The sequence below is a fragment of the Jaculus jaculus genome, chromosome 7 (genome assembly GCF_020740685.1).
Source record: "Jaculus jaculus isolate mJacJac1 chromosome 7, mJacJac1.mat.Y.cur, whole genome shotgun sequence".
NCBI classification, from domain to species: Eukaryota; Metazoa; Chordata; class Mammalia; order Rodentia; family Dipodidae; genus Jaculus; species Jaculus jaculus.
In genome coordinates, this window is record NC_059108.1 from 124605277 (window position 1) to 124616586 (window position 11310).

General features: G+C 46.0%; 1 protein-coding gene across 4 annotated transcripts; it reads left to right on the top strand.

The window, feature by feature from the left end:
• Nucleotides 1-838: 838 nt before the first annotated feature.
• On the top strand, nucleotides 839-6539 carry Srsf5 (serine and arginine rich splicing factor 5). 4 transcript variants are annotated; one of them, XM_004649295.2, is made up of 8 exons: nucleotides 839-1020; nucleotides 2070-2214; nucleotides 3128-3198; nucleotides 3313-3411; nucleotides 3677-3746; nucleotides 4970-5043; nucleotides 5524-5634; nucleotides 5740-6539. In XM_004649295.2, exons 2-8 carry the CDS (start codon nucleotides 2089-2091, stop codon nucleotides 6002-6004), a joined length of 816 nt encoding a protein of 271 aa, XP_004649352.1. In that variant the 5' UTR covers nucleotides 839-1020; nucleotides 2070-2088; the 3' UTR covers nucleotides 6005-6539. The 4 variants fall into 4 exon arrangements, with proteins under 4 accessions (XP_004649352.1, XP_045011083.1, XP_004649351.1 ...); XM_045155148.1 differs by having other exon boundaries at nucleotides 839-1016; nucleotides 5737-6539; XM_004649294.2 differs by having other exon boundaries at nucleotides 840-1020; nucleotides 5737-6539.
• The last annotated feature ends 4771 nt before the right edge of the window (nucleotides 6540-11310 follow it).

The following is an 11310-nucleotide window of genomic DNA, read 5'->3' on the forward strand; positions in this document are numbered from 1 at the left end:
GCACTTCTCAAAAGTTAGGATGACACTTAGGCTCCTACGTAAAAAAGCATTAAACATTTTTTTTTTTAATTTGGGAGGAGGAAGAGGCAGGTAGAGAGAATAGGTGTGCCAGGGCCTCTGGCCACTGCAAATGAACTCCAGATGCATGCACCACTATGTGCACCTGTCTTACATTGATTCTAAGGATTTAGACATCTCTCCAGTTGTTATTTTTCAAAGCCTGCAATCTTTTTAAAGGATTTTATTTTCATATACTTGAGACAGAGAGAGAGAGGGGGGAGGGGAGAGGGGGGTGGGGTGGGGGGAAGTATGGGTACACCATGTCTAGCCACTGTAAAGGAACTCCAGATGCATGCGCCACCATGTGCATCTGCCTTACATGGGACCTGGAGAATCAAACCTGGGTCCTTAGGTTTCACAGGCACGTGCCTTAACAGCTAAGTCATCTCTCCAGCCCCAGCTTGGGAGATTTTTTTTTTTTTTAAACCCAGACTTTTCTGGGGTAGCCAAAACTTTTGATTAAAAAAAAAGAAGAAAAAAGCTTATTTGTCTAAGAAGAATGTCTGAGATGCCCATGACCCCAACTCCCCAGCCCAGGTAGAGCAAACGCTCCCCAGACGCAGCGTCCCCGCACGACACGCCCCGTCCCTCCCCCCCCCCCCCCCCCCCCCCCCCCCCCCCGCGCGCTCGCTCTCCAGGTCACCCCAATCGAGCTTCCCCCGCCCCCCGGCCGCGGAGCACTTCCGGCCCCGCGGGCACTTCCGTCCCCGGGGCGTCGCCCGCGCTCGCAAGGCGGGGCGCGGAGGACCCGCCCCGGGAAGTGACGTCGAGACAGCGCCTTCCATTTTGTGCAGCGCCGGAGCAGCTAAGTGCGTCAGTTGTGGAGAGACGTTAGAGACGGAGTCGAGTCCGGGTCTGTGGGGAGGGACACGGCTCCGTCGCAGACTTCGGACCTCCGCGGGGTCTCGCCGCCGCCGGAGACCCCCCCAGTCCGCTCCCGCCCCCGTGTCCGTCCGGTAGGTGAGTTGGCTCGCTTGGAGGGCGAGGCTTGTCGGATGGAGGCTTCTTCATGGCCGCGAGCGGCCGGGGGCTTGCCGCTGCTGTCTGTGCGGAGGACGGCGTCTAGTGAGCGCAAGTGGACCGAGGTGGGCGCTTGGGGGGGCGCCGCGACGACGCGCGGGCTTTGGCCACTGCTTGCCCGGGGGAGGGGGCACCGGAGGCAGGGCGGTCGCGGTTGGGGGCGTCTTGACCCCGGGGATCGCGTGGCCTCCGCCCCCACCCCACCCCCACACACCCCGCCCTCTCCCCCGATCCGAGTCTCCCCCCCCCGCCCCCCCCGGGTCACTTCAAAAATTTAAAAAAGAAACAAAAAACAACCCGGAGCCCGGCTGGCATTCGCCCGCGGGTACGGCGTGACTCGGGCACCAGCGACTCTGGTTGGCATACGGCTCCTCCTCCCCCTCCGCCACCACCGACTCCTCCGCCGTCGCCATCTTGCGCCGTCGCCGCCGCCCGCCCGCGCGGGCCCCGCGGTGGCCTCGCGAGATTCCGGGGAACACCCGCTCGGCTCCGTCCCGACCCGTCCCCTCCCCCCACGCACGCTTTTCCACCGTGACGCCCGGGCGGAGGCGGTGACGCATGCGCGGCCCGTCGCCCTCGGGGAGGGCCTCCCGCCGGCGGGAGGGCGGGGTCGGCTCCGCCCGCACTTCTCGGCTTTTCCGAACTGCGGCAGATGGGAGGGGGCCGGAGTGCGGCTGCGCAGTGGCGGAGGCGGTAGAGTGGGCGTTGCGGTTGGCTGCGGTGCTGAGTGTGGGATCCGGGAAAGGGGGGGGGTGGTCGGTGGAGGAGCAGAGATTCAATTGTGATTTTTTTTTTTTTTGAATGCAAAGGATTTGGGCTGATTTTAGAGGCCCTTCTCCCCCCCTCCCGTTGGCAGTCCTATTTATGCCACCCATTGGGTAAACTTTTTGTTTTTAAACGTCGTGTATGTGTGTCGATGGATGGACGAAGCGTTCTTCCTGTGCCATTCACTGATGCTGTGATTCAATTGTTCCCCCCCCCCTCATCAGGAAATAGTAGCCGGGCATCATGAGCGGCTGTCGCGTGTTCATCGGGAGACTAAACCCAGCAGCGAGGGAGAAAGACGTGGAAAGGTTCTTCAAGGGTTACGGGCGGATCAGAGATATCGATCTGAAAAGAGGTTTTGGTTTTGTGGTAAGTTCGAGGTAGAACGTTGACAGCAAATGTTGACGCACCCTTTGAATTGTGTTCAGGATTAAAGCAATTTAAATGGTTGGCTGGTACTCCCCCCCCCCCCAGCAACCATTTGACTATCAGAAGTTAAGATAGCCCTCTTATCCTAACTGGTTGTTTTGTTTTTCGAGGTAGGGTCTCACTGTAGCTCAGGCTGACCTGGAATTCTTAGGATTGCCTGGAACTAAGGCAGCAGTCCTACTTCTGCCTGCCCAGTGCTTTGGGATTAAAGGCGTGAGCCACCACGTTCCCTCCCCCCCCCCCCGCCTTTTTTTTAAATAGAGACAGACTGAGGGGGAGAGAATGGGTGTGCCTGGGCCTCTAGCCACTGCAAATCCAGATGCATGTGCCACCATTTGTGTCTGGCATATGTGGGACCTGGAGAATCGAACCTGGGTCCTTAGGCTTCTCAGGCAAGCGCTTTAACTGCTAAGCAACCTCTCTCAAGCCCTATCCTAACATTTTTAGTGGTCCTAATATATAGTATAGTGTACGTTTAAAATCCAAATGAGGGCTGGAGAGATGGTTTACCATTTAGAGCCCTTGGTTGGTTGTGGTGGCACACAAGTTTAATCCCAGCACTTGGGAGGCAGATGTGGGAGGATTGCTGTGAGTTCAAGGCCACCCTGAGACTACATAGTGAATTCCAGGTGAGCCAGGGCTAGCGTGAGACCCTACCTCAAGAAACCAAAAAAAGAAAAGCGCTTGCCTGCAAAGCCTAAGGGCCCAGTTTCGAGTTCCCAGTCCCCATGTGAGCCAGATGCGCATGGTGACAAATGCACCTGGAAGCCCTGGTGCCCATACTTTATATATGCCCCTTCTAATAAAAAAAAAATGAAAAACTCCCTAGTGAGTGATCTGTGCTTTATTTTAGGAATTTGAGGACCCAAGGGATGCAGATGATGCTGTTTATGAACTTGACGGAAAAGAACTTTGCAGCGAAAGGTGAGAGTCCTAGTATTACAGCTCGTTAGTGCCCCGGGAAATGGAGCAGACCCAGTCAGCTAGAGTTATTTAAGTCAGATCTTGTATATAATGGACATTTTTCTTTTTATTTAGAGTTACTATTGAACATGCTCGGGCTCGGTCTCGAGGTGGACGAGGCAGAGGACGCTACTCTGACCGTTTTAGCAGTCGCAGACCTCGAAATGATAGACGGTACGTGATGGGTGGGTGGCTACTTGGAATGCCATTACTTTAGGTGTAAAGATTCAGGGACCATTAGCAATAAGTGATGTATTACCTCAGTCCATGGTAAAGTCCTGTTCCCTGATGAGTCCAGATATTAAGAATAAGGATAAGGAGTCATTTAATTGTCACCCACTTGTGAAAACCTGTCCACACTTGTCAGCAAAAAACAATGCACATCACTTCACAACAGTATTACATTTCCTGCATTGTGAATATTCATTTTCTTTCTCAGAAATGCTCCACCTGTAAGAACAGAAAATCGACTTATAGTTGAGAATTTATCCTCAAGAGTCAGCTGGCAGGTTTGTTGAAATACAGTTTTGAGTTATTTTTAATGTGGCATTCTAAATGTTAATGGGTAGTTAACATTTTACTAGTCTATTTTATTAAAAGTAGTTTTATCTTTAATTAAATTAATGGATTTAATTGAATTACAATTTAAATTTTAATTAACTGTAACTGGGGGAATGTTTCAAATTTTAATATTAGTGATCAAATGTAAATGTTTTGAGGATATTTTTCATGTTTTTAAAAATCAATTTTAACCAAATATTAAACCCTTTATTTGCCAGCCTATCTGTGTCGTTGGCCTTATGACGAGGAGTGCCTGTGGGTTATCCTAATCGTTGTCTTGGTCACTCTTGGTTGGGCCTGGTTGACTTTGCCAGTCAGCTCCTACAGTGATCAGTTGGCCACCTCTAGATCTGTGTTTGCCGGTCTAGACGTAATCGGTGCACTTACTTGAAGTGCCGGGTTGCAGCGATCCCAGAACGTTGATAACGTGATCTGATCCCTAAGTTGAGAGCTGTCTTCCTGTAACGCTTCCGAATAAGAGGTCCTGGTCGAAAAGAGTTGAAAGATACGAAATTAGTTGGTCGTTGGAATCCTGATCGCAGTAAAGTGGTCCTTGGTAACTGCACAAGAGTAAAACATGTCTGCATCGCCAGTAGTCTGCTAATAGGGAGGGCTGTGCGATTAAAGGCTTCCATCGATTGGGTAGTATCCTTCCAAGTGGGTGGCGAAGAGCCAGTCGGGCCTATGTCATGAAGGTTTCTCCGACCGATTAATGATTTGCTGCTTGACTAGCCTAGGGAAATATTGATAAAGGTAAAGTAAATTCTTTTAATGACATATGGGGCACAAAATAACTGGTGTCTGTATATGTTCTGTTTTTTAAATATAAAACTTCTACTTTAGTCTTTAAAAGTATGTACTGTTTCTTTTTTGTTTTTTTTTGTTTTGTTTTGTTTGTTTTTTTCCTTTTTGTACTGAGCTCAGTTAGACTAATACTACTTTAATGTTAAAATCTGTATTTCCTCTGGCATTTTGCTTAAAAGCAATATGCTGTTTGCTTATTTCGTGCCCTGACATAATTTTTGAATTCTGATAGAATACAAGTGTGGTCTACACCATGTTTGTACTTTATCTAACAACTTCTCTTGCAGTAGTCTTGTTTTTTATGCCATGTGGTTGTGTGTGTGTCATCTTTCCCCTTCTCTCCTTAACATAACTGTCTTGTGTTAAGGATCTCAAAGATTTCATGAGACAAGCTGGGGAAGTAACCTTTGCAGATGCCCATCGACCTAAATTAAATGAAGGGTGAGTGCAGCCTTTGGAAAACCATTGAAAATTTTGCTGTGAGCATTTCTGAGGACTTGAATTTGCACATGCATGATTGTGATGGCTTTCTATCAGGAATAGTTTAGTTCTCCTGGGAGCATGTGGCTGTGTATAGAGAAAAACTTGTATCAAAAGTGTTGGTGCTACTGGTACCTAGTAGGTAGGGGCCTGGTGTACTATTAAACATCCCACAGTTCTCCCACAACAGACCCAAGCTGTCCTCAGTGTCAAAACCTTGCCATGTGGTCTGTCAGATATGCCTGACCAGAGCAACAGTAGAGCAGCTACCGCTTCCCTAGACTGTGCAGCACCGGGGTAGTCAGGTGCGGGGACACATCTTGAATCTGAGCGCTCTGGAGGCTGGGGTAGGATGGCCACGAGTTTAAGGCCAGCCTGGGCTAGAATGAGAACTTGCCTCCAAATGACAATAAAAGTTTTTTCTCCCTTCCCCCATTTTAGGGTGGTTGAATTTGCCTCTTATGGTGACTTAAAGAATGCTATTGAAAAACTTTCTGGAAAAGAAATAAATGGGAGAAAAATAAAATTAATTGAAGGCAGCAAAAGGCACAGGTATTTAATATTTTTAAGCCAAAATTTTTATTTAATGGGTTTTTTAAGGCCCTGTCATTGGGCTGATTTCGTTTCCTGTTTCTCATTTTACCCTTTTCATAGTAGGTCAAGAAGCAGGTCACGATCACGGAGCAGGAGTTCCTCTAGATCACGGAGCCGGTCTCGTTCCCGTAGAAGCAAGTCTTACAGCCGGTCAAGGAGCCGGAGTCGGAGCCGAAGCAAGTCTCGTTCTGTTAGTAGGTCTCCTGTGCCTGAGAAGAGCCAGAAACGTGGTTCTTCAAGTAGATCCAAGTCTCCAGCATCTGTGGATCGCCAGAGGTCCCGGTCCAGGTCAAGGTCCAGGTCCAGATCAGTTGATAGTGGCAATTAAACTGTAAATAACTTGCCCTGGGGGCCTTTTTAAAACAAAAAACAAAACAAATTCCCAAACCATACTTGCTAAAAGCTCTGGTAAGTATGTGCTTTTCTGTGGGGGGGGGGGGCTCGGGAGGGTGGGGCTGGATTTCTTTGTAGATGTGGACCACCAAGGGGTTGTTGAAAACTAATTGTATTAAATGTCTTTTGATAAGCCTTCTGCTCACATTTTTGTGATTGTCTGAAGTAAATAGTTTGTGTATATTGACAGAGCTCTTTTATAACTAAAGCAAATTTTAATTTTTTTGTACTAGAAAAAAATTTTGAACATTTTCGTTCATGATTCACATGTTACTTCAGAATTAGTTTAATTCTCAATTAAACTAAAGGCTTTGGACATTTAAAAGAGCTCTAAATTTGCTTGTATATAAAGGCTTACTTTTGAGTTTTCCTTGTTAGGGTAAGGGTGTCCTCTCCCACCCACTTAAACAGCTGCAGGACAGACTTTAAAGCAGCTGTTTGTTATTAATAATAAAATATCAAATATGAAACTGTTGTGTGTGTGTGTCTGAAGTCCTGTACTATTCTATTCCCTTGTTTACTCCTTTGTTTAAAATAATACACATCAAATTCTGGAGTTGCTTGTAATAGCCTTTTAATAATGCTTTTTGGTATTTCCAAACTAGTGAAAAGGGGCCAAGGAGTCAGCAAAATGTAATTTAAGTTTGAAAGTTACCCTGGTTCTGCTTTCTGCACCTTATCTTTATCATATGACTGGTAACTGCAGCAGAGAGGACAATGCTAGACAGCACTTATTAAATCCAGTGCACTGTGCCTACCTTAACTTTGTAATACAGTTCAGATGGTCATAAATTAATTAGTGATTTGCTAGATTCTGTTGCTTTTAGTTCTGATACATGTAATTAAAAGTGTTAAGTACCCTAATGTTTGAGCTTTCAAACAGTTCTATAAATGTAGATGAGCATTATTCTAGAAATCTCTAAAGATGGCATCTGGGGGTGCCTAGGCTAGATAAGTAGTGGATAACATCTCTTTTGGCATGTTTGTTTGGTGTGTGGACGACAGACTTCCATGTTATGTGTTTTTTCTGTCTCTACACCTTGTTTTTCGAGACAAGGCTTCATGCTGAACTTAGAAAGAGCTCATGGATGCAGTTAGACTAGCCAGCAAGCACCAAGGTACCTAAATTCGAGGCTTCTGCTTCATGGCAAGCACCTTTTCCATTGCATTTTCCCCCTAGCCCATTAACTTGTTTTTTTTTTTTTTTTTTTTTCCAGGTAGGGTTTCACCCTAGCTCAGGCTGGCCTGGAATTCACTATGGCCACCCTTGAACTCATGGTGAGCCTCCTACCTCTGCCTCCCAAGTGCTGGGATTAAAGGTGTGTGCCACCATACCCAGCTATGTCCTTATTAAAAAAAAAAAGTTTATTTATTAGAGATGGGGGAAAGAGGATGAGAATGGGTGTGCATGAGGGCCTCTAGCCACTGCAAACGAACTCCAGACACATGTGCCACCATGTTATGTGGGACCTGGAGAATTGAACCTGAGTCCTTAGTTAGGCTTTGCAGGTATGTGCCTTAACTGCTAAGCCATCTCTCCAGCCCCCCTTTTTTTCCAATTTTTTTTTATTAACAACTATAATGGTCTTGTGTAGGTGGTGTCCGGCACTGTGAGGTCCTGGATATTCAGGCCATTTTGTGTCTGGGGGAGCCCATTGTAAGGAGTCCTACCCTTCCTTGGCTGTCTTATTCTTTCCACCACCTCTTCCACAATAGACCCTGAGCCTTGGAAGGTGTGATTAATATTGTAGTGCTGAACACTCCTGTCACTTGGCTTCTGAGTCATCCTAAGGTCACTGCCATCTGAAAAAAGATTCTGTAACAAAAGTGAGAGTAGCATTAATACAAGGGTATGAACATTAAAGAGAAGTGCTTACTGGGCAGTTTGATAAGCATAGTATATACATTTAGCCAGACAGCAGCAGATGTTATGCCCCTAGGGCTCATGTCTACCCTTGTTTTAAGTTTTCAGTATCAGGTATGTATTCCCTCCCATGGAGTGGGCCTCTAGTCCTAAAATTAGAGGGCAGTTGGTTTCCACCATGATAGACATGCCATCATTGCACCCGTTGCTTTTTTTTTTTTCCCCTTAATAAGAAAATTGGCATGCCAGGGCTTTCAGCTTCTGTGAACTCCAGACATGTGCTACCTTGTGTGCATGTGCAACCTTGCATGCTTGGGTCAGGCATGGGGTCTGGAGAGTTAAACATGGGTCCTTAGGCTTTGCAGCAAGCACCTTAACCACTAAGCCATCTTTCCAACCCGACAAGGAACATCTCTCTTTGAGCAAGGCAAAGGAAATTTATTGAGAGGTGGAAAAGCCCAAAACTGTCAGGGAAGCATGCTTAGGATTTTGGCCCGCATCCAAAAAAAGGAAATGAACTTTTTGTGTTAGACCTAAGAGAAACATGCAGCTCAACAGGTTGTGAGCAACTGCTACAACCAACTTCCAGGGCTTTCTCTTTTAGTGATTCAATTATTTGATAACCATAGTATAAGGAAATTCAGGGACTTTACAGAGGACAAGTTAAGGAGTAGGCTTAGAAACCAGGAGTTCTGGTTCTAGGGCTTCCCCACACACTGCACTATGGAATCAGAAGTAGAGGAATCAGTTTATTGGTTCTCTTAGGGAGTGAGGATTGCCATTTGGTAGTGTTTTTTGAGAAGGTTGGTAGCCTTTTGCAAAAGAACATTCTCTGTTCCAATGCTAGGCTGTGAAATCTGCTCTTTGTTATATGGTAGGTCCAGGAGGATTCTGGTATGCTTGTTTACTTGAGGAAACTGGGTGGTTTTATGTTTGTATAGTCTCAGGGTTATAGAAGTCAGTTTGGAGTTGCTGTCCAAGGCAGTGTTCTTTTGGGCTTTTCAGAAGAATTCAAGGCAGTATGACAACATGTCGTTTGACATTTTGCCAGTTAATCTCCATGAAAATTGGAAATTAGAGGCCTTTAGAGTGAGGGAATAAGTTCCCATGGAAGTGGCAGGAGTAACAATTAAGTTTCAAAAAAAGTTGGCCGGTTTCAATTGTTAACTGAATGATGTGATACAGAATTTGAGAAGTCCTGAGCAGTGTGAATGTAGTGGCAGGGAAGCTTTGATATATGTTTGGAGGATGATGGAGCCTGCTTTCTGTGTTTATATTCCTTCCATCTAAATTAAAAAAAAATTCATTTGGTGGGTGTGTGTGGGGGAAGGCAGAAAAAATGGGTGTGCCAGGGCCTTTAGCCACTGCAAAAAAACCAAAAACCTCAGTTTCATGTGCCACTTTATGCATCTGGCTTATTTGAATACTTGGGAATCGAACTTGGGTCCTTAGGTCTTGCAGGCAAGCAGTTTAGCTGAAGCCATCTCTACAGTCCTTTTTTATTTTATTTTTTTTGGGGGGGTGGTAGGGTCTTATTCTAGTCCAGGCTGACCTGGAACTCAGTGTAGTCTCAGGCTGGTTTTGAACTCACCATAGTCAAGACTCAACAGATAATATTGAGGTGTCAGCTGAATATTAGAAAATCATTTGAACAGATAATGCCCAAAGTATGTATACATTTATAAAAGCGTATAAAGGTTGAGGACAGAGTCTCATGTATCCCAGGCAGACCTCAAACTTGGTACACAGCCTCAGCCTCCTGAGCCTGGGATTATAAGCATTTGCCACTATCCATACCCTGTGGTTTGGATTTTGAGACAGAGTCTTGCTGTGTAGCTCTGGCTGGCTTCAAACCAGGTGTGTGCAGGCATGAGCTACCATGCTATACAAAGAGGACAGTGGTCCAAACTGAGTTTTGTTTATTTGAGAGGAAGATAGAGAATGGGCATGTCAGGGCCTTCAGCCACTGAAAGGAATTTCAGACACGTGCCACCTTGTATATCTGGCTCACGTGGGTCCTGGGGAATTGAGCCTGGGTCCTTTGGCTTTGCAGGCTAGTGCCTTAGGTAAGCCATCCTTCCAGCCCCAAACTGACTTTTGAACTGGTATTCGAGTGCTTGCTAGTCCTGTTCACTGACCTAACTGGTGCTTTAAAAGTAGCTTGTGGTTTCTCTTGTACCTGATCATATTGTTTTGAAAGTCACAAGTAACTAGGCATGATCAGCCATACTATGCAAGTGATGGTTGCTTACCTTACTTTTTTTGCATGTGAATGAAATGCAAAATGCTTATTTTATTAGAGGAAATACTGAGAATTGTATCTGAATCTTTCTCTTTGGCTGAGAAGCCAGTTTGACAGTAATGTGTAGTACTCCCCTATCTCCTCCCACCCCAGGTTAGTGTTACTGCTATAGCCCAGGCTGCCGTGGAATTCACTATGTAGCCTCAGGCTGGCCTCAGCTTCATAGTAATCCTCTTTTCTCTGCCTCCTGACTGCTGGGATTAAAGGCATGTGTTGGGCTGGAGAGGCGGCTGAGCAGTTACAGCACTTCCTGCAAAGCCAAAGGACCTTGGTTTAATTCTCCAGGACCCACGTAAGCCAGATGCACAAGGTGGTGCATGCATCTGGTGTTCATTTGTAGTGGCTAGAAGCACTGGCATACCCATTCTCTCTCTCTCTCTCAGCCTCTTTCTCGCTCTCAAGTAAATAAAAAAATTATTTTAAAGGCATGTGTCACCACACCTGGGTAAAGATTTTTTTTTAAAAAGTATTTATTTGAGTGAGAGAATGGGTGTGCCAGGATTTCTTCCAACTGCAAAGGAACTCCAAATGCAAGTACTGCTTTGTGCATCTGGCTTTTATGTGTGTCCTGGAGAATAGAACTGAGGCTGGCAGGCTTTGTAAGTAAGTGCCTTTAACTGCTTAGCCATCTTAAAATTTTTTTTTGAGGAAGGGTCTCAACGCTAAACCAGGCTGATCTGGAAATTCACTATGTAGTCTCAGGGTGGCCTTGAACTCCTGGTGATCCTCCTACCTCTGCCTTTCAAGTGCTGGGATTAAAGGCGTGCACCACCATGTCTGGCTTTAATATTTTTTATTTAAGAGGAAGAGGCAAATAGAGAAGATAGACATGTCAGGGCCTCCAGATGCATGCTCCACCGTGTGCATATGGCCTGCATTGGCTTCTGAGGAATTGAACCTGGGTCCTTTGGCTTTGCAGGCAAGTACCTTAACTGCTAAGCCATCTCTCCAGCGTCACTTAGCCAACTTTCCAGCTCTATTAACCCGTTTTTAGATGCTGTTATCATTGGTATGTTGAAGTGAAATTACGTTGGCATATGTGTCTCTTGGTTTTTCCTTGTTAAAATTTCTGCTA

Bases quoted from the DNA above. Each gene is read 5' to 3' on its own strand.
- Srsf5 (XM_045155148.1), top strand. From the start codon at position 2,089: ATGAGCGGCTGTCGCGTGTTCATCGGGAGACTAAACCCAGCAGCGAGG. The intron at 3,412-3,676 runs GTACGTGATGGG...TTTCTTTCTCAG, and splicing joins AGACCTCGAAATGATAGACG to AAATGCTCCACCTGTAAGAA. The intron at 3,747-4,969 runs GTTTGTTGAAAT...TCTTGTGTTAAG, and splicing joins CCTCAAGAGTCAGCTGGCAG to GATCTCAAAGATTTCATGAG.